Source organism: Dipodomys merriami, unplaced genomic scaffold (genome assembly GCF_024711535.1).
Source record: "Dipodomys merriami isolate MVZ:Mamm:240054 unplaced genomic scaffold, mDipMer1.0.p SCAF_120, whole genome shotgun sequence".
Classification (NCBI taxonomy): Eukaryota; Metazoa; Chordata; class Mammalia; order Rodentia; family Heteromyidae; genus Dipodomys; species Dipodomys merriami.
The window spans coordinates 2,396,569-2,419,705 of NW_027202494.1; the positions used below are offsets into that span (position 1 = coordinate 2,396,569).

General features: G+C 46.9%; 1 protein-coding gene across 2 annotated transcripts in view; it reads right to left on the reverse strand.

Annotated features, from left to right (window-relative positions):
• Positions 1-23,137, reverse strand: part of LOC138823539 (cadherin-13) — a 711,572-nt gene that overhangs the window by 540,117 nt on the left and 148,318 nt on the right. Inside the window, exon 1 of one of the 2 annotated variants that reach the window (XM_070016918.1) lies at positions 5,176-5,236. The exons of the other annotated variant lie outside the window; for it this stretch is intronic. Coding sequence (XP_069873019.1) covers positions 5,176-5,226 — 51 coding nt within the window. The 5' untranslated portion in view covers positions 5,227-5,236. Of the gene's footprint in view, positions 1-5,175; positions 5,237-23,137 lie in introns of those variants that run through there. 2 annotated transcript variants of the gene reach the window in all.

The following is a 23,137-nucleotide window of genomic DNA, read 5'->3' on the forward strand; positions in this document are numbered from 1 at the left end:
TGGACATCCATCTAAAACCGGGTAAGCCCTGATCAGGTATTACCAGATACCACTTCTGAGAAGATACCACTGGGAACCCTCTTTAACTTTTCTAAAACACACTGGCGTGAACAATCGAACGCCATCAGTTAATGCCGCCACTGCAATCACTGTCTTCCTCTCTGGTTCTCATGTTCATTTAAGGATAAAAGTCTGTGTCTGTAAACCATAAGTAACCAATGCACCCTTGGAAGCATGGCAACGCTCTAACTTCATGGTCGCCAAAAGACCTCTATTATCACCCTGCTACAAAAGCAGATTCGTGGCTTGGAAAGACACTGAGCTCAGATCTGCACCACGCGGGCTCAGTACAAACCCTGGGGTCTATCAGCAAGAGCACCATTGCACAAATGACTGGTGTCTCAGGTTCCTCACGTGTAAAATGGGGGGAATAATGGCACTGTGCGGGTGATTGTGGGGATACGACCATTTAATTATTGCAAAGAGGCGTAAGTAGTATCAGGCACATCACAACTGCTCAATCAACACGTGTTCTATTTATGAAAAGTGATACTCATGCCTCACTGATATTCTCCAGAAGAGAGGGGGGGGAGAGAGAGAGAGAGAGAGAGAGAGAGAGAGAGAGAGAGAGAGAGAGAGAGAGAGAGAGAGAGAGAGAGAGAGTTTCAGGGGAGGAGTTCTCAGTAGGGAAAGAAAGAGAAGGAGTGGGAGTCTGAATCTCAGAGAAGAGCAGAAGTTCCACGTGTGTCGGGGTCTCCGTGAGTATCCGTGGCTAACGGGGGAGACGCTGCATTTGTGAAATGACCCCAGCTTTCTTTGAGGCGGGGACACAGAGCCCCTCCTCCACATCCCACAGAGTCCCCCCCACCTCCGAACACCTGCGCTGACTGCACCCCCCCCCCGCGTTTCCCTCTCCCTCCCCCACGTTTCCCTGTCCCTCCCCGCTTCCTCCCCCCACTTCCTTCACTCCCGCGGCGCTGGGCGTGTTTGTCCTGGCAGGTACTGATTTAGGAAGATAGCCAACTCTGAAGCTTCCTTTCAGAGAAGAATCCACCCTCCCCCCTTTCTCTCTCGGACGTCAGCTGCCAATTGGCAGCACCTGGGCCAGATGTGCCCTGGAGCAGCCAGGGCAGCGAACTGTGGTTCTGCACAGAGCTCTCCTCCTCGCGCTGTCCCTGGGGCCACTCCCCAGGCGGACCCCACACACACACTTACTGGGCCCCACTCTGCACCTGCCTGGCTTCTCAGGCGTCTGAGTTCACACGTGGGCTTTGGGCTGAGGGGACAGACTGTTCGAGGCAGAACCCCTCCTGGCTGCCAGTCCCTCCCTACACAGCCCCGTGGCACCTGTACCTGGGTGAGCGTCCACAGGACCAATCGCTACCCAACAGGCTAAGCATGGAAGACCAGACACTAGCTCCAGGCCTGGCCTGGGAAGGGCGCTGGGTGGCTCTCCTCTCCCCGCCCCCACCCACCATGAGAATAGAGAAGAAGGGCTCTAAGATGGTGGTGTTGTCCACTAGATCAGAGTGCACGCATCATTCATCATGCAGGGACGGGTGCCGGAGAACCTGCCGGCCAGGAGCAGCCGGGGCTTGTGTGTGAGTCGCTGAGGCGTGGGGCCGTCTCCTTGCACAGCCAGCCTAGCTAACTACACACCAAGTCACAGAACCTGGAGCAGGAACTTGGGCTCCACTGTGCTCCTGGACAGGGAGAAAGAGCAGCAGTGAAAGGAAAGCTTAACACCGCGGTCTTCAAAGCAGCCATCAATAAAAAGAACCTTTCTGCCACAAATAATTATCTCCACAGGCGGCAAACAACCTCACATCCCATCCTCTCTTAAGCCAGCTCCCCAGCGAATCCACTCCTGTCTCCGGCTTGCTGCGGCTTCCCTTCCACTGACAAACTCGGTGTTTGCTATTAGCCTGGCTGGACAAGTGCTTTATCATTGCCACAAAACACCTCGGGTTTACTCTTGTCAAAGTCGCTATGCTGGAATCAGTTTGGAGGGGCTTAGATTGGTAGGGAAGAAAGGCAACTACTATCTCTGACTTGCAGGACATAAAAATGTTACAGCACTGTATTTTGATTGATTCTTTATCCTGCCAAATACCAAGAGCCTAGCATCCTGGAAGGGTTTATAAAGGCATACTGCCGTTATAGAAAGAAAGCATCGAAAGAGCATTTCCAAGACACACACAGGTACGTGTGTGCGCACACACACACACACACACACACACACACACACACACACTTTATAAACTCACACACTGGCACATCACTAAGTCTGACTTTCTTAAAATATTCTCAGTGTTTTAATGCCCAAGGAACACTGAACCAGCTGCCACCTTCCAGGCCTTTATGGTAATAGACACTTAGAAATCATTTGGGGATACTTGTAGAGAAATTATTTTGTGATTTTTGCAGAAGCCAACAGAGAGAATACCTCCCCATTGCTGAGCCCTGTTGCTATGTTCATACACAATGAAAAAACAGCATCCTAGATTTCCAATTGGATGCTACACAACAGTTTTCCCCTCAAGTTAATGAGAGGGAAGCTGCATGTGTCTGAAAAAGTATGAAACCAGCTGGGCACTGGTGGCTCACGCCCATAATCCTAGCTACTCAGGAGACAGAGATCTGAGGATCGCAGTTCAAAGCCAGCCCAGGCAGGAAAGTTTGTGACTCTAATATCCAATTAACCACCAGAAAACTGCAAGTGGCTCTGTGGCTCAAGTGGTAGAGTGCTCGCCTTGAGCTGAAGCACTCAGGGACAGCACCCAGGCCCAGAGTTCAAGCCCCACTGACAAAAAAAAAAAAAAAGAAAGAAAGTCTGAGATCACCACCCAAGATGGACCTGCATCTGTAATCCAATGGTATGGCCATTTCTTAGACTTTTGACCAGTGATTTCTCTGGGGTCAGTCCCTGAGCTCTCTTTCGTAGAATGGGTGTGAGGCTGGGAGGCCTCCCTGAGATAGTGGCCACCTCCTGAATGTCCTCAACCTAACCCCACCCCAAACTGCGAATGTTCCAGGTTACATGGCCAAGGGAAAGAAAGTTGATACGCGGTGAGCTTTCCAATGGATGGGCCCTCTGTAATCATATGTATCTATGAAGATAGAAGAGTTACAGGAGGATGGGGAGGTGAAGATGCATAGCAGAGCGATCCAGAGGGACCCAACCAGGCTTTGAGGACAGAAAAAAGAGCCAATAAGTGACCTCTACAATGGAAAATGTAACAGGAAGAAAGGATTTCCTCCTAGGGACTCCAAAGCACATGGCAGCCCTGTGGCCGCCATCTTGATGTCAGCTTACAGAGACCCATGCCAACTTCAGGCTTCACAACTGTATGTTGTTTTAAGTTGCTGAATGTGTGACCACTTGTTACAGCAGCCACAAGAAACCCATACAGTCTAGCCCAACACTGACTGCAATGGGACACCAAGACAATGTCATTAATTTGACTTCGCTTTTCAAAATATAGTATAATTTGGGCAAACCAATAGTGAGGGAAAGAGGAAAGAGAAGTGAAGGTCAGTTGAGGTTTGGGGAGAAAGAGGAATGAAAAACAAAATCATGATTTTAGAGCCTTTTAACAAGGCTGTCAAAGTCTGGATGTAGCAATAATGTTCCTAAGTGCTCCTTCCCTGAGCACTCATAGCTTTAGTTCTTTTCTTCACTCTGGTAATTTTCCTTTCAAGTTATGAAGCATTGTTACAGTAGAGTTACTGGGCCATTGTTTCATTAATATCCTCAGTAGAAATTTTTTAAAAAATTCTCTTATCTGCCAGTTTGTGGGCCTGAAGTAGAGACAGAGAAATGTGCAAATACCTTAATAAATGCATGACCTAGGAGGAAAGGTAGGCACGCAGGTATATCCTATGGCATACATTTCTAGATATTAAGAATTCGCAAGTGCTGGGAGAAATGTTTCGTGAGCTAGACTAGATGGTTCAAATCCTACTTTGGGCACTTCATTGCTGTGCGACTCTGATTGACTTTTAATTTCTCTGTGCCTTTGTTTCCTCATCTAGACAATAACACTACTAACTGTAGTTGCGGAGATTGGTCGTGGAACCCAGCCTTCAAAGGGGTGAGTACCTAAACTGGCTCACAGTAGATGCTCTGGTTCCTTGTTGCTCTGATTTATAGTAGCTTGGAGCAACCTGTGTAGTGTTACAGAAACAAGGGAAGAGAAACACACTCTTGAGATGAGAATAGGGACCTTGGCCATGTCAGAGAGAAGGAGGTCCTATTGAAAAGAGGATTGAAAATGTTCAAGTGGCAAAGTGTCAGCAAGGATGTCCCACACAGGAGACTGGTAAAGGCACACACCACGGCACGCCGGTTCAAATGGCAGGGAGCAATTTGGCAGGCGCCACAAGCTCTGGGTTGTTTCCAGGATTATTTGGAGGCATTTCCTTGTCTGGAAAATAGGATTGAATCGATGAGGCTTGTCCTTCTGGAGTTGGGTAAAACAGAGCCAAAACCAGCCCGCTAGAACCTCAGGTTGATCTACATGGAAGCAACTCTTCCCTATTGAGATTTCAGGATTAGTCAACGAGTCTGAAATGGGAAACTTCAGAGGGGTAGTGCAGATGTGTGGACCCTGACCTGAGTGAATGCACTTGGGTGGAGCCCGGACAGGGCCGGTGGCATTGGCATCTGTGTGTGAGATTCTGGTCATTAAATCAGTGGGGTCAAATGCCGAATCAGACCTGCTTTCCTCAGGCCAAAGAAAGGAGCCCCAGATAGGATCCTAGATAAATCCTAGTAGCTGCAGAAGGTGTAACTGACGAAGGATGAAGACTTAACAAAAGGCACTGGCATTTGGTCCACGCATTGGTCCATTCGTTTGGTCCACGCCGAAGGCCCTGCGTGCGTGCGGGCCGTACCCAGGTGACGTGGGGCGATGCACAGGTGTGGGATCTGAGGATAGCTCTGGGGCCTGAACCTGTCACCCTGGACACCTCTGACCCCTGACCCCAGCTCCTGCGGACATTGCCCCCAGAGCTCCTCAGCCTGTCCGTCCTCTCACCCCTCGGCTCTGAGACTTTTTCCTGCCCTGCAGGAGCTGTGGTTAACGGGAAGGCAACAGAGGCTTCCATAGGGGAAGAGCTCAACTCTCTGGGCGGCCCTCAACTCATGAGAAAGGCAGACAGGCGAACCCCTACCTCACACCCGACCTGCTTTTGTCTGGACAGACACTGACTTCTGGGGGACATCCCACGTGGCTCTCCGGGTACTGACAGACCCATCCCTGGCAACTCACAGCAGGACGGCCATGATGCAGGCTTCACACTGCTTCTCTCCCTCTTCTGTCTTGTGCTCCGGCCCTTTATGGCTGCTTCCTGAGTCACCTCCTACAGAAAACTTCCCAGCGGACGCTCTGATAGAGGAAGACAAGTCCGAGTATTTGCTTCATTTTGCTGTTGTAATTACACACAGTTATGTCAGACTGCCCAGAGGCTAATGCTGCTTTCCTCTTATAGCTACAAAGGCTACAGTGAGCTCCTTGAGGCGAAGCTGATTCCTTGCACTTTGCAGGGCGGTTATCTCTACCCTTAGCTCGTGGTCTCCATCCTCAAAGCCAGCAGCACTGCCTCGGCTCACCCTCTCTACCTCCGTCTCCGCCTCACCTCCTGTCTGTGACTCTCGACTCCAGGTTCTCTGGGGTGAAGCCTGCAGCAGTTGTGTCTGCTTTGGTAATCGAGCGACGCCTCACTCCTTGTATAATTAGGATGTGGAGGTGTTTGAGGAATTGTGCTTCAGCCTGCCTCCTCCACACACAAGATTATGTGACGGGAAGGGAAAGGTTCATAAATACAGTCCTAGTCCAAAATGTTCAAGAGGAAGTCATTCTCTGAGCGCTTCTGTTCCCAACGGTGTTTACCTCTGAAATCAGAAAAATCCACAGGAAGACCTCCACAGTTGTGAAGAGCTCTACAGCCAGACCTGATGTTGTGTTGATTTAACAACTAGACTATGACCTTTTCTTGCTTAGAAATAATTATCAGATTCTGCTCGGCCTTGCTGTGAAGTGGAACATTTTATCCTAACTGTGCAACTCTCCACGCTTTCTTCTCTGCCAACATTAGACAAGATGTCAGAGCCGTCATCACACGAGAAGGTTTGGATTAATTATCTTTCTGAGGCAAAGTCCTTTTTGTAATTTATTTTTTCACACCAGGAAAATTCTTCTATTGAACTAAATGTCTATCTTGTTAAATTGTGGGGTTATTTTTTTTTTCTGCTAACATTTTTCTCTCTGAAAACTTTCAGGAGAAAAGAAGTTAACCGAGCAGAAGTTGGTGTTGAAGGCCAAGGAGTTGCTGTGTTTGTCGAATACCCTGTTATAAGCATACACATCTTTTCTTTAAAACCCGAATACCTTACGTACAGTTGTGTTAAAATTTCCCCAGATGTTGGTTTACATGATGCCAATGATTCGTTTTATGAAAGATTTGTTCATTTATTTGTAACATTTATTGAGTGCCTACGAGGTTTCAGGGCTGAAGTACACACAAATTAACAAGATATGAAGGTTGTTTCAACCTGCAAGGAACACAGAACACAACAAGAAAAACTGGCCTATGTATAACTACTTTTCAAAAAACAATTACCACTTGAGCCACAGCATCACTTCCGATTTTTAAGTGGCTTATTGGAGATAAGAGTCTTACGGGGACTTTTCTGCCCAGGCTGGCTTCAAACTGAGATCCTCAGTTCTCAGCCTCCTCAGTAGGAAGGGTTACAGGTGTGAGCCACTGGTGCCCACAAGCTTTTGTTTTTTAATTTTTTAGTTTTTATTTCTTGACAGTCCTGGAGCTTGAACTCAGGGCCTGGACTCTGTCTGTCCCTGAGATTTTTTTTTGTTCAAGGCTGGCGCTCTACCACTTGAGCTGCAGCACCTCTTCTGGCCTTTTCTGTTTATGTGGTACTGAGGAATCAAACCCAGGGCTTCATGCATGCTAGGCAAGCACTCTACCGCTAAGCCACATTCCCAGCCTGCCTGCTTTTGTTTTTAAGGTAAAAAAAATTTCAAGATAGGAACTAGAATGTCATTCTACAAAATGATACAAAAAGTTGTTCACAACCATTTTTCCTGCTTTGTATTTCTAGAATACCAAGCAAGATATTAATATAATATGGAAAGAATGTAAGTTAGACTCTGATTCCACGGGAGAGATGTAGGACAAGTTTTCCAGAATCAGTGAGTACCCAGCGGGGTGTTTAGTAACCAGTTCTATGGTTTGCATCTTTGCACATTTGTATGTTATGAATACTCTCATTGCAGAGCAATTTCAGCTACTGAGTTGGGCAGAGATGCAGAGATGCGTAAGTCAGTACCAGTCGTAAGCGAAGACTGTTTAACTGGTCACTACGTTGCTTGTTCCTGATTTTGGATTGTTTGGGCCACGATCTTGCCTAGATTTTTGTAAGGTCTCTATGAGTACAAATCACCATGACAGGAAGCAGCGGTTCCCTCTTTCCCACCATATTTTTATACAAGGTTTCACTAATATGAGCTAAAACATCCTTAAAAAAAAACAAAACAAAACCGTCTTGTACTATTGGGACCATATAAACCCCCACAATTTAATCGGATAGTAGAAGAAAATGCAAAGAATCTTTGATTCTTGACCACGTGTTATTTAAATATTGCTTTTGATGTTCTATCCAGAGTCCTAGCTCAAGTGATCAGAGATAATCCCGCCTTCTGACATAATTAAGAGAGCTGCCGCTTTGCTAAGCTGGAGGATAATCAATTTGACCTTGAAAGTTTGTCTATAGTACCTTCCTAGCACTCAGAACGCAGAGGAATCAGCCACGCTGGCCGCTCTCAGTCAAATACCATCCACGGACTTTGTTCTAAGGGCAAACAGGCGCTGAGAGGGAGATGGCCACCTTTGATGGCCTGCAGGTCCCCCAGGGCCCCTGTATCTGCTACGTGGCCTTTAGTTTGTCGATTAGCTGCTAACATTTAAATATCAAGGATTTCCCTGAAGTGTCTGGACTTCAGACAACACAACACTGGGGCTGGAACCAAACAGGGCAACAGCAGTCTGTGCATGACAAAGACACCCTTCTGACAGACACAACTCCATGCTCATGTGACCACTGTCCATTTGCCCTAGTAAGCAGGACCCATCTGCCTTCTGTGATCCAGTTATATTCTTATTTGCTTAATCTTCATTTAAAAGTGATGGGGGGTGAATTTTGAACTTTATAGAGATTTTTCCTATATCCTGAGCTCTGCATTCATTTACATTCCTTTCCTACCCCCCCTACACCCAAGGCATCTGAGTTTTCATCTGCATCTTCTAATAATAATCAGAGGACATGTCTAGAATGGCTGCAGAGAGACCACCACCACCACTACCACAATTACCACCACCACCACCATCATACCACTACCACCACCATACCACTACCACCACTATACCACTACCACCACCACACCACTACCACCACCACACCACTACCACCACCACACCACTACCACCACCACACCACTACCACCACCACACCACTACCACAGCCATCATACCACGACTACCAGCACTAGTAGCAAGACCTCCTGAATGGCTTTCTTCCTACTGCTTCCATATTTACTGTCTTCTAGATCGTAGGATTTTATATCAGCCGTCTCCATTTCTCGGGTTAATATTTTTTCAGGGCACCATGTTCAGGGCACAGACAGGTTCGTGAGGTAAAGGTGAGTGACCGCTCCACAGCACTGACTCTCTTCCCCACCCTCGGAAACACGCTGCTCATCAGGAACGCGTGACCAGGGCTGTCTGGACCCAGGAGGTGGCTGCAAGCCCATGTCGCTCAGGCCCAGATGAGCCCAGCTCTTCTTCCCACCAAGCAAACCGTCACCGAGTTTTGAAAAAGTCTGAACTGGAATAGTTTGCAAAAGATACTTCAAAAAAAGTAAAATAAAATCACGTCTCCTTCACTCCAGAAGTTCAATTACCTGAAATTTCATGAGTCAGTCCTTTGGATATTTTCAGTGCAAGCTGGATCCATGCACTATTTCAAAGTTTCTGCTAATCCTACTGCTTCAAAGTAAGTCTGATTCTTCATATGGAAAAATAGCATAGCTTCCCTGTAGTACAATTTCGAGGAGAAGGGATCATCTTTTAAAAATTATAAGGTGCGACACACATTGCAGAAAGGCCTTCACTCGGGAGCCGCTGGAGGAAGTCAGATAGCATTACAGGCTTTGTTCCAAGGGCAAATGAGCTTTAGCTGAGAGGGGCTCCTTAGACAACCATCACTGAGAGGGAAGGGCCAAGGTCAAAACAAAGGCCTTGGGGAACGAGCCGGGAGGAGGCAGGGCTTCTCCCAGTGATCTGTCATCCTGGTTTGCCGGTGACTCTCTGAGGTGTAGCACCGCGGGCTACAGAGCTCAGGAAAGCTGGCCAGGCCAGGGAAACGTTAGCATGGGGCATAGGGCAAAGGGCATAGGGCAGCAACTCCTCAACAGCCAGGCCAGCGCAGGCCACAGGTCCCGCCCTCAGCAGGAAGGGCTACATGGGGGACAGCCCTCCCAGAGAGGAAATGTGGCACCGCCCCCTCCCCTGCCCAGTGGAAGGGCAGCTGCGGAAGACATACTCACCCCACTCCACGTCCTCCGAGTATTTGTCCTTCCCCCCGACTGGCTAAAGCACTGATGGGAAAACTGTAGCCTAGGGGCGGCATCTGGACCGCCGCCTTCTGTGTTTGTTTGCTCATAAGCTTGGCCCTTGGCTAGCACCTGGGAACTTAGATTCCGGGAGAGTTCCTACCATTACAAATGCCATGGGTGATTCACTGTGTCTAATACATACATAAACCATGTGGTCCTTGCTGAACACCTGCTTTCCTTCTGGAAGTATGGAGGGTTAGGACATGACAGGCAGAGAGTGTCGATGTGACCAGCATCCAATAAAGACCCTGAACACTGGGTGCTAGTCACCATGTGCTGCTGGGGAAATTTTGCATGTCCTGAATGACTCTGGAGGAGAGGCCCTGGTCAGCTTGCTCCTGGTACCATCTGATGCTGGCTGTGTCCCAAGCACCTTTCCCCTGTGCTGGTTTTGTTCTGCATCCATCCAACCCACTCACTGTAATACATTTTAGCCACTGCAGCTGCACGCTGAGAACCGCAGACGCGGGGCCTTGGAGACCTGTAATGTCAGTGGCAGCTCTGCATTTTGCTTGTTTACTTGCTGGAAGCCAGAGGAAGTGCTTTTTCATGATTTTTCCCCATGCAACCGTCCCCTCCAGTCTTTGAGACACACATTCTCCTCCCATCCTCAATACTGAGCTTTACAGATGGCGGTAATGGAGATCTGGAGACCTTCAGCATCTCACTCAAGGTCATCCAGGTAGTCTAACTCCTAAACCTGCTGCTTGCCCTCTGGAACCACCCCCCACACTGGCTGCCGGAAATGGGGGGGATCTTTTTCTGCATATTTGTTTGGTTCCCACCCCAACGGGCCACCCATTCTAAGGCTCTAATCTAGTTCATCATGAGATGCTCTGGCAATGCCCTTTCAAGCTCTTGATCTTGATCTTGATAGTGAGTTTGAGCCTTTGTTATAAGAAAGACTCAGGATTTGGCAATAAGATTCTTCAAGGGTGATAAATATCCCTTTGAAGGGACTGCATGTCTATTGACTAAGTAACTCGCTTCTAGAAATGGAAGTCACACTTGCACACCGGAAGGGTGTGTTACAGAAATGCAAATTAGAACGACTATATTGGCTGAATAGGATTCAGCTCATCCTGTCACCAAGAAGCAAGAGCTGGGGAGACTGCACTAAACCAGCCAGGGCCATCACAGAACATGGAGACACAGCATGGGCAGTGCACGGGGGCCAGCAGAGACACAGCCCGGGCACACACACCATGTCAGCGATGTCCATGTTTAAAGGCAACAGCAGAAAACATCAAGATGGTATCATTTCTGTCGTTCTAAAGCTTATTTGAGTTCTTTTGAAACTAAAGATCTCTTTAAGCCTGATCTGGGAGATAATTTTAGGCAATCTATGTAAATGATTTTTTTATTTTAATAAGTATGCTTTATTTTAATGCTGACATCCTATTTATAGTTTGTAATGTTGATTTTCTATGTAAGTGAGTGATAGAAATATCCCCTTCTAAATGTATTTGTGCAACCCAGTAGACCAATTGCAATAGAAGGTGGTAAAGAATCAAGACGGTTTAGTTTTATAATGAAGATTTAGGTTGGAGAAATCCTGAACTATACAACTTATCTGGGAAGGTTTGCAGGCAGAGAAGTTGAGTCTGAAGAAGGAAAAGTGATAAGAACATACACACTGACAGAAGCAGAACAAAGTAGACTCCTACTAACTTTTGGATCACTAGTTCTCAAAGTGAGATGGGAGAATGGTGAAGTGGGTGCACTGTACTCACAAACTGACATGTTGAATTGAAACCGCCCCCCCCCTTTTGTTGGTCATGGGGCTTGAACTCTAGGCCTGGGCGCTGTCCCTCAGTTCTTTAGCTCAAGGCTAGAACTCTACCACTTGAGCCACAGCGCCACTCTGGTTTTCTGATGGTTTATTGGAGATAAGAGTCTCATGGACTTTCCTGCCTGGGCTGGCTTTGATCTCAGCCTCCTGAGTAGCTAGGATTCTAGATGCAAGCCACCAGCTAAATTGAGACCCCTCTGAACAGCTACTTCAGAATAACTTAAGTATGGTCTCTTGGGACATGCGCTGCCATATGTCCTGGGAGGTGGTTAGAAATGCTGGTTCTCAGGCCCAGAAACTTGTTGTGGATCCAGAGAGTGCTGTTTTCACAACACTGAAGTGTGGGCTTGGGTCTGAACTCTGCAGTGTGAGGGAACTCAGTGATCACTTCTCAGTCACGGGCAAAGCTCTGCCACAAGGGAAGAAAGCAGTTCAAACATTTACTGAGAGGCGACACTCCCTGAAAGGGAATCCTGGGAAACTGGAAGCCCTGGACCTCAGTGAGTGATATCAGGCTCTACAGAGGCTAAGGGGCCAGAGCCATCACCTCCTGGGGTTTTGTAGGGGAGACTTCCTGGTGTGACCAGACAAGTATTCATTTTATTGCCCTAGACAGATGGATTGTTTGCTGGAGGCAAGCACGCTGATGGACCCGATCCGCATTGCAGAAGGGTACTTGTGAGAGCTGAGACTTTGAGTTTGTGGGAACTCCTATCTGAGACCAGAAACACATCCAGGGGAGGCTGCCCGGTGGGGGTTCCAGCCCTGGCTTTGGACCAAGTGTTGGCATCTAAGCTTGGGACAGCAGGGGAATTGAAATCCAGGTCCAATGTGACCTTGGAAAAGAAGACAAAACTGGGACTCACACAGCGCTTTCTCTGTGAATGTCAGAAGATGCATAAATTGGTTCAAATGCCACAGAAGCTCTCACCACCCAGAACGGAAGCCACCAGCGACCAGTCCCGATTGAAGACCTAAAATATCATGAGTCCCAGTTCAAGGCACTCCTAAGTGCAAATTTCACACTGGATTTCAAAGAAAAAAAAAGAAAGCAAAGTTTCATATTGACTACATATTAAAATGATACTGCTTTAGATCCATTGGGTTAAAGAACAGACATTAAAATTATTGTCGCCTGTTTCATCGGTGTCCTTTAATGTGGTTACCAGAAAATGCAATATATAACATACATGACTCAGATTATTCTAGAGATGATGCTGGTAACCTTGTTATTGCTGGTAATTTTATTGAGGCTAGTATGTGGCACTTGATATAAGGATCTTAAATGCAAACGTGAAAATGTAAAAATTCACCCTTTATTTGTGGGTTGTATTAACAGGTGGCCAAGTTGGATGCCTGTGGCTCAATCCTAGCTACCCAGGGGGCTGAGATCTAAGGATTAAAGCCAGCCTAGGCAGGAAAGTCTGTGAGACTCTAATCTCCCATTAACCACCAGAAAACAGAAAGCGGAATTGAGGCTCAAAGTGGTAGAGCACTCAGCACTGAGCAAAAGAGTTCAGAGACAGCGCCCAGGCCTTGAGTTCAAGCCCCACCACTGCCAAAAACAAAATTAAAACAAACAAACAAACAAGTTGCCAGCTGGCTTTGAGCTGTGGACAGACACCTGTTCTAGAGCAAAATGCTGCTCAAAATGTGGAACACATCCATATGAGTGGATAATTATTAGACTGTGTGACAACTGGGGAAACTGAGACTCAGACCCAAAGCCACTCAGCTGCAAGGTGGGACTTGAACCCCAATGTGCTCATATTCAGCTTTCCTTGTTGTCATTGTGTTTCTGAGACAGCATCTGTGTAGCCCAGCCTGGCCTTAAACTTGTCTTCTCCTTGCTTGCTTTCCCAAATGCTGGGATTATAGGCATGTATCACCATTCCCAGCTCAGTTTTGTTATTTTTCTGCAGCATATTTTACTGAAGGAAGATGCCTCTGGTTTTCTTCTCTCTTCTTTTTGTTCAGGGGATTTTCCTTATGGTTGCAGGGCTATGACAGAGAGACCCAGCATGGAGCTGGGTCCTGGCTAGGAGCTCTTTGGAGGGATGGTAGGAAGAATGCGTGAAGGCCTGGGATGGAGGCTCAGGGTAGTTTCAAGATGTCCCACTTGTTCCTCCATCGACAGAAACGACTAAGTCTCAGCTGCCTGGTGCAGGCCTCTCTCTCTGCTTCTCCTCAGGACTCTCTGACCTTTAAGTTTATTTGGAAGATCTGCGCAGCCTGTTCGATGAGAAGCAGACTTCCAGGCACTTAGTAACAATGGTGTTTGGTGCACCAAGAGTTAATCCTCGGATGCTGAAGATTATTAATAGAGGAAACACAAAGCTGTCATATCCTATCCTCTGAAGGCAGAAGAACTGGCTAGCACTGCATTGAGAAAATTATTATTTATTAAAAATGAGATAGTCAGGAGCCAGTGACTAATCCTGATTGGGCTCAGAGACCATTCCCCCACCCATGAGGCAAGGTAGACATTTCTCCAGCAAGGTGTTCTGTTAAATACAAAATATCGACAGCATTGTCATTCACTTGCTCTGGGCTCCTAGGTAGGAGCCTTGCACATTACTATGGGAACCGCCAGCTGTGAGGAGACTCAGAATGACGGTGCTTCATTTTCTCTCCCAAGTAGCTGTCTTTCACTGGGGACGCGCCCGGCGCCGGCACACCTCTCCAGGCCCGGTTCCAGCCCTGGGGCTGCCTGGGGATTCTACGGGGTGAGTCTGGACTGGATGTGGACGACTTTGGGAAGTGGTTAGGTTGATATTAGACTATTCCCCGGACACAGCGAGGGAGGGAGTGGGACCAGCCCCGATGAGGAGAGCAGCAGAAGGCCTGGCGCGGCCAATGGAGAGCCGGAAGGGACACGCTCGGAGCCTGTGCGCAGGGGTAAGAATCTGATGAGGCTGGGCATCCAAGGGAATGAGCGCGGCCTCAAGGCGCCGCTGTCAACCAAACTCGGCTTTGCATTTTTATGCCACCGTTTATCCTCTACACAGCTTCCGAAGAGGCAACTTCTTCTCCAGGCCTGAAGTTGTGGTGCATCCATGAAAGGGTGATACTGTGTTTGGCCAGGTCATTAGAAGAATTAAAAATGGGCCACCAATGGAATGATGGCCATCATAAACCCCCCAGATTAGAAAGCCTTGATTGAATACCTGAGAAGTTTGGCTGGCGTGTGATTAGGGCAGGAATTCGGGAGGTCAATCTGACTCCACGGGCCTCTGGCATCAGGTCACCCTTTGGCTGCCATCTTCCGCCACAACACATTGACTCGATTTAGGAGCAAGGAGGCATCGTTCTAGGATGGAGATTCTGATGCTCACCTTTCCAGCTCATGCAAGTAGCAGACACCGGTAATCCCTCGCTGTATTTCTATTATGTTTGGCTGAAACCAGCATCAGAACCCTTCCCAACACAGCCTCCCACAACTGCCGACAAATAACCGGAGTTATCCTCTGAAGCGAAATCTGCCTGTCTTCCGGGAGCAGTCCAGTTTTTTTTGTATACTATTTCAGTGGTTGGTCCCCAGTAATGCTCAACAGCTTCATTTTCTTTGTACCCATCTATTTCAGAATATACAGATATTTCTGCAGCGCCGGTAAATCCAGACATCTGAGCAGCTGTGACCTGCAGTGTCACCCACCCTATTTCACATGGTTTCTATATTTTGTTCTGTTCTGGTTTCTTTGTGGACTGAACAGTTGAAATGAGTGTAAGACTCACGTTTCCCTGTGGATTTTGCACAGGATTTATATGTGTAATTATAGCTGTGGACAGTGATAAGTATGTTTAATAAGCATCAGGCATTTTCTGATTTTCCTTTAGATTTTGCAACCTTCTCTCCACGAGAAGGAGAAGGAGGAAGAGGAGGGAAAAAAAAGAAGAGAAAAGTTATATTTCGGTCATCAATACCTGCTTTCTCTAAAACAGTTAAAACTACCACAGAATTCATTCGTTGGGCTTTAAAAAGAAAGTAGCTCCAGACACTGCAAAATTTATTTTCTAACTGGTTTCATGCTTGAAATTAATGGCTAATATTCTTTCATTTATAGGGAATTAAAATAAACAGTGGTTTAATGAGATTGCACTAAGCCTCTTGCAAGCACTCAATCAAATCTTACTTTCAATATATGAGAAATGTCTCCTTGACTCTTAATGCATTTAGGGTCAACAGTAACATCTTCATACATAAAAGATTCCATTCTGCTTTTAAAGAAGAGGTAATTATAAGATGAGGGTCATGCAGAAGGTCTGGGATTTGTGTAACTTCTTTTCTAATTAATTTATCATATGTGAGATTTTCGCTTTGGCTTCTAAGTGTTGATCTTTTACAGCTACCATATTCCACGTGATAATGAGTTTTATTCCTTCCAAAGGTCATCCTTGATATAATTTCACTGTTAACAGAGGAGCCTGCAACCAGAAGCTCCTCATATGGGGTGGCGTTGGGGAAAGTCACTCAGCAAAAGTCCTGGGTTGTTTTTTTGTCCTTTGATGTTATTTAAAAACCAAGAGGGCAAGGCACTTTGAACAAAAGGTGAGAAATTCGATTAATCATCGGTTGTCTTTGCAACGCCAGCCTCAAGGTAGCAAGCAGGTGGATCACCAGAAATATTACTGTCTGAGAATTCCTTTCCTTTCGGCTGTGCAGATGAAGTGACCCGGATGTTATTGTTACCCCGTCAGGCATTTACTGCAGCACTGTATTTCCTCCAGACGGTGATCCACAGCCAGAGTCCCCGCCCCAGCCCCTGGAGGACAGAAGACCTCTGAGCTGTGGTTTGATCTGATTCCTTCTGATGTGTCTCATTCCTTGAAAGATTTTTGTACTTTCAAGCAATTCAGTTACTAATAATTACATCTCTTGTGGGGTCACACCACTTCCATGACTTAAACACACAGACACACACACACAACACACCAAAGACATATAGCGTTGTCAGATGGAAGCTTCCTAAATAACCAGAGGAATCTGAGTTGATGGAATTCTGTCTCGATGCACAGAAGCTCCACGTCAACCTCTCTCAGGACTTCAGTTGTTATTTCTGACACGATGGACATGTGAGCAGCTGCCAGCATGGAGTCAACGCAGCCCCAGGACCCAGCGCTCACACGTAGCGCTTATCCCCCGGTCTGGGCGAGGCTGGAGTGAGGCTGCCTTCCTGATGCGCTCTAGGCAGTGCTAATTCCACCAGTCAGTGGAGCAGAGCCTGAGAAGCAGGGCCTTGGATAACAATGGCCAGCAAGCAGGGCACTGAGTCAGAGATGTGCGTGCTCCCAAGTTGGCTCCGAGGATGAGTTATTAAGGGCTTCTCATCCCAAGCCTCACACGGCTTACTTTTATAGGAAGTCTATCTCTGCAGCAGTGTCTCTGTCAAAGGCTCGAGTCACAGCTTGTCTCATTTCAGAAAAGAAGAACCAGACCACCATATGGGTTGGGATTCTTTCCACGGGAAGTGAACATCAACACCATTTTGGTTGACCTTCCTCTATGTCTAGAATGACTCAGGGATTTGAAAAACATGCCATATAAAAGTATATGGTGTTAAAGCGAAGGCACCAACAAAAACAAAGGCTTGGCCTGGGCCTTCACGGACTGTAGAGCTACAGAGACATAAATAAATGTGTAATTACATATGCTGAGTATTCAGAAGGAAGAGAGCCCAACCTTGCGTTTTGTAAGTCCTCCTACTTATCATTTACAAGCAGATGAAACCACAGATTGATTCCTTCCTTGGCTTCCACTCTGCAGTAGTCATTGTGTTAGGTGCTAGGCGGGTGCAAGCAGCCCAGTGGCTGACATGAGGAGCACAGAGGATGGCGCTCAATCAGTGATAAGAGAAAGGAAGGAAGGAAGGAAGGAAGGAAGGAAGGAAGGAAGGAGGGAAGGAAGGAAGGAAGGAGGGAAGGAAGGAGGGAAGGAAGGAAGGAAGCAAGGAAGGAAGCAAGGAAGGAGGGAAGGAAGAAAGGAAGGAAGGAAGGAAGGAAGCAAGGAAGGAGGGAAGGAAGGAAGGAAGGAAAGAAGGAGGGAGGGAGGGAGGGAGGAGGGAGGGAGGGAGGGAGGAGGGAGGGAGGGAGGGAAGGAAGGAAGGGAGGGAGGAAGGAAGGGAGGGAGGGACGGAGGGAAGGAAGGGAGAGAAAGGTCCTTTCTGCACTAACAGGTCAGAGAGGATGCAATCTCATGTCTTTTAGTATGAGCTTTGCATGGGGGAGGGAAGGGTTGGATCTTAGCCCTGTGTCTGTCCACTTCTGGGAAACCTCATTCTCTCCTCTAGTGGGGCAGGGAAGGTGATCACAATTTTCTCCTTGTCATGGTATTGTCACGGGAGTGGAATGCCCGTCCCAGGACCTGGTGAAGCATGGTGCTGACCCTTTTCTAAACAGCAATGCTGGTTCCCTTTTGTTCTTGGTTTCCGAATGCTGCCGTGGCAGCAGTGTGTGCCGTGGCCCGCAAAGCAGGTGAGTCACGGTGACACACGAGATGACGATGAGCCAGGCTCTGCCGAGAAACCAAGTCTCCACAAATCAGATCGTTGCCTACCCCTCCATAAGTATGCCACTGGTTATTTGCGCCTGCCAGGGAATTAGGTGAAGAGTAATTAATATTTATAAAGTATTTTGATATCCATGTAATATCTAGTAAGCAATTAGTTCTGTAACACAAAGCCAAATCCTTTTACATACCAAACAATGTAAGACAAACTGAATACAGCAGTGTAAGAAGCGGCTGAATTTCATTAACTCATCTTGTAGAAAATACGCTGCCTTTTATGTGCTCCCCGCCCATCCCCCAATCCCCCACTTTTTTTTTTTCAGTAATTTTCTTGCTGATTTTCTCTGGCTTCCCACTGCATTTTCCTGCCCTACCCCCTGCAGCCCCAAATCAAATTATTTCCTCTTGGGTAGCAGTGACAACAGAAATGGGATAAAAGAAATGCAATTCTGGCCCCTCCAGCCTGGAAGGGGTCCGGAGCAGACAGTATAACTGGTTTAACAGCAGCAGGCAGCAGTTCCCAGGAGGCCTGACTCCCTGGCCACCGTCCCAGCCCCGAGGTGTTAAAGGCTCCTCGCATGCTCTCTTCATGGAGAGCTCGGCTGAGAAGACAGTGGAGAGGGACTTGGAAAAGCAAAGATGACTTAAGAAGTCAAAACAGACACCTTCTCAATGCGTTCCCCAGTGTCCAGGCCCTGTGTACGTGCAGACTGCCAAGTTCCGGGGAGCTGGGAGGGGGTCCATGGCAGCCCTTCTGACATTCCCTGAAGACCATCCTTACTCCTGGAGAGCATTCTGCTGCACATCTACAAAGGCCTTGTTCCTCCTTTGCCAACCCCATCGCTCTAACCTAAAAACACAGCCCTGTACTCATGGTGGAAGACTCCAGGCCATGACATTTTCCCTAGAAGTCTTGAAAGAAATGCAAAAGAGCTTCCCTGGAGAGACAGGCCCTGGGCCCTGCTTCCTCCCCATCCCTGCCCATTCCTGGTGGTGCTGGAGCTGGTACCTGGGGATACCTTCACACCCAAACACAGTGGAGTCCAACGCTGAGATGAGCATCTGGAAAACGCATGCCCTTCACCCTCTGACCACAGCCAAAATGCTCCCAGAGTGCACGCCCACTAAGGCGTGGGAAGGGCTTGGGCTGGCCGGATGACCCTCTCACAGCTACGCCGCCATTACTGTCTGCTCCCTCAAGGAGCCTGACCAACAGGGTTAGGGCTTCTAGTAAAGAAGAGCAACAGTGCTGAAGATTTATTTAAAGCTGTTTCTGTAGACATGATCCTCTGCAGTTTCCCAACAGCAGTGACTCTCAAAGTCAAAGACAAAACCGGTCAGAACTTGTCCAGAAGGAAGCTAGCTCAACTTTGTGCATACAGAACCTGGATTCCACAGTATACTTCTACCTCCCTGCCTCCCTGACCCACAGAGTCTAAGACTCAGATCCTCTCTACATCTTGAAATTTGCCTCCTGTCCCCACCCTATCCTTTACTCAGGATCTTTGACCAGCACCTCTCGCTCCATCCTCCACGGCCTTTGCTTGCCCGGCACCTGTGTTCACTCCTAGTACCTCACGGGCTGCACCTGTCTGTCTCAGAATCTGTCCCCAAAGCCATCTGGTATTTGAAGAATGCATTTTTATCTCAATTAGTAAGGTGGAGACACCCTTTGAGAAAGAGTCTCTGTCTGCCTGGAAAATGACAAACCTAACCCAACAAGCCTCATTTGACCAAGCAAAGCGTGCGTGTGCGTGTGCGTGTGCGTGTGTGCGTGCGTGTGTGTGTGTGTGTGTGTGTGTGTGTGTGTGTGTGTGTGTGTCGTGAGGCTTGAACTTGGGCCTAGACGCTGTCCCTGAGCTCTTCAACTCAAGGAAAGCTGAAGTGGAGCCACAGCACTACTTCCGGTTTTCTGGTGGTTCACTGGAGATAAGAGTCTCACAGACTTTCCTGCCCAGGTTGGCTTTGAACTGCGATCCTCAGACCTCAGCCTCCTGAGTAGCTACGATGATAGGCTCGAGTCACCGGTGCCCGGCAAATGCATTATTCGTGTTCTAAAAGAAATGAGCATCTGCAGAGCCAGGCTGGGTCACCTGGGTGAGTCACGAGTCAAATGCATCTGTGGATAGGAAGATCCTTATTTTATCCTTGGGCAGAGGGCAAGCAGAGCAGGCCAGGGGCTGGGTGAATCATTCCCTAGTTAGCCATGTGCCATTCATCTGCATTCAACTGTGCATCCTTATGCCTTGTCTAAGACCTTGAGAGCCAGCTGCAGTCTCCCCCCTCCTCCAGCTGTTGAAAGTCTACCTCACCCTTCCTGTGGCCAAACTCGGCAGCCCACTTACACTCATCCTATCCAGCCATGAGAGCATCGTTGGTAAGAGCGTCCTCGTCATCGGAGGTACCTGTCACAGTGTTTCACCAGCAAATCCACCGAGTTACTTGCAAATCAAAAGGAGCTTCTGGAACAAATTGACACATTCTGTAATTTACTTCTCACTGTGCAGAGCAATTTAAAATTACCAGAGCACTTTGCCTCCCTCCCCTCCCCCCACTTCAGTCTGGAAGAGAGGGGAGTCTAGTCCTGAAGTGAGCTAGGTAAAATAACTTTTTTGGAGGCTTTTTAATATTTTTTTAATACGCTGACATGCAATAGAAGCATCTATTTTTTAAAAAATGATAAAGATTCTGATCACATGCAGATTGAAAAATTTTAAATTACTAAAATGCTTAAAAGTTTTATCAATGCTCCAGGGTCCAGTTTGAAATTGTACGCAGAAAATAAGAGCCACATGACCATTTTTTATTCCCATCGCCATTATTTTAAAAAAATCAGAATTTTGACTTGGACAATGTAAGCCCCCTGCCACAGAGAAAGTGGTGAAATCCTAAAATTAGCCTGACTTCATGCAAAAGCAACTCTCTGATTTCAGGTTTTCTCTGGGCTCTTTGTGGCTATTTATAGCAAAGTAATTCAGGAGTTGAATCACCTCTCCCTTCGCAGACAATGCATCTCAAAAAAATATTTGTTAAAATTGCTCAGATCTAGAAGAACTAGGCCAAGAAAATGTGGGTCCCCTTGGTTAATAAATTCAAAATCGGATCAAGACCACTTTTCAGCTAATGAGAAGGTGTTCTTTTTCATTTTCTTTCATTTTGTTCCAGAAGCATCAGAAAGAGGTAGAGGAGGAAGAGAGCATGGGGAATGTGATGTTTTTTATCTAAAAGTGAGATGTCCCTTACAGCTGCTTTGCTGGTGACATCAGGTTGTGACATCATCAGAAGAGATGCTGGGTGGACAGGGTGGCTAGGACCAGACGCACCTGTGCTGCTCCATCATGCTCTGATATTGACTAATAATATTTATATTATATACTTATAATATTTACTGACTAATAATAGTAATAATACTTATTATCTTCCTACTCTTTCAAAGAAACAAAAAAGTAAAGAGAATCACACAATAAACACCTCCCACCCCTAGGTCATGGGAGAAGCCATTCCTCACCTCCTCCCCAACAGCCTCACAGAAAAGAGAAGCTACCCACCTCTCCCATCTGTGTTTACAGTTCAGTTTAAGATGGTAGCATTTCTTGTAACACCAGCCCAAGCCATCAAATACCTAGTCTCTGCTCCCATTTCCCTGACAAACTTCTTAAACTAGTATCCAAATCGGAACCAAATATTATGACTCGTGGATATGTCTGTTATATATTCATAATTGTAGGGCCTCCTGTTCATATGCTGTCTTATCAACTTCCATTAAATAAAAATGGAGGTCGCTTTCAGTGGAAGTTTTGCTGACTCTAAGCCAATGGTGTTATTGCATGCATTCACCTGTCCACTGAGCTCCTACAGATGAACTGGGGCGTGATCTGGTTCAGTTTGGGTTCAACACCAGGCAGGCTGTGAACTTCCTTCAGCTGGAACTGGTGCCTGGGTGTCTCTATTCTTATGACATTGACAACCAAAAGTTAGGCTGTGTTGCTTACTGCCTAGGAACAAAGTGACAAACTGACCTCTGTCACCTTTGAAAAGTAACTAAGAAGAAATGGTGGTGACTTTTCCATATCTTTATGAACATAGGGATAGAGATGTATTTGATGTGTTTTGATGCACTGAAATTATTCATCTTCTTTAAGGCTCAAATTGTCTCTGGCTGTTAAATATGACCCTAATCTATCAGAACATATTCTGCTTTTTAGTAGTCTTCTGTACTTCCTGCCCAATGAAATCATGAAATCAACCACCTTCCTAAGTAGGCTTGGCTTTTTTGCTTTTGGTCTGGGCAATGTAACCAGAAGCCATGACCTATCTGCTAAGTTAACTATTAGTGCTGGCTAAGCATGTTTCTAGACCATTTTAGCAGACAGACATTGAATGCATGAGTTTTAAATATAAGATACAAAATGAATCATAAAAATAATCTTACTTCCAAATCTTTAGCACATTTAATGAACTTAATTGATCCTAATACATGTATCTTTTTCCTCCCACGCCATATAATTCTACTTGAAATTAGCATAATTACTCATTTCCTCTACCTTGGGGTAAACACAAGGATAGTAAGGGAACAGGATACTAAGACTGCCTCCAACCGCAGCATCCCTAAGAACAGGTTGCTTCTTTTCTCTGGTTTTGGTCTAAATTGCCCGTCATGGGTGCAGTCTGACTTCGATGTTTTAGTTTCTGGGGACGACTTCTCTCTGGCGGTTAACCAAGCATCTAAACACCCACAGGTAGATGCAATTGTTTCTCTAATGTTTGACTTTTAGAACCGCCTTTTTTATTTAGTTTTCAAATTCATTAAATAAGGTTTACTTATTTTTTAGAGTCTCTGTGCTAATGTTTTCTTGGCTTTGCTTTTCTCGCACTGGCAACCCTTACTTCTTGCTCCAGGTAACTGTATCAGAGGAAGAGCTCAGGACAGGCTCCCGCCATGCGCTCAGTCAGCTCTGCCCTTCCTTTCCTCTCATCTCACTACCCGGGAAGTTTATTCCTGCTCCTCACTTTCCTGAACTTGGGTAGACAGGAACTGCCAAGGAAAATGGCATGTGGCAAAGTGGCCGGTGTGTCTGCCGAGGACCCCAGAAGGTCATCTAGCTTGACAGCCTGGGTCAACCTGCAGGAAGAGTCCCGGAGACA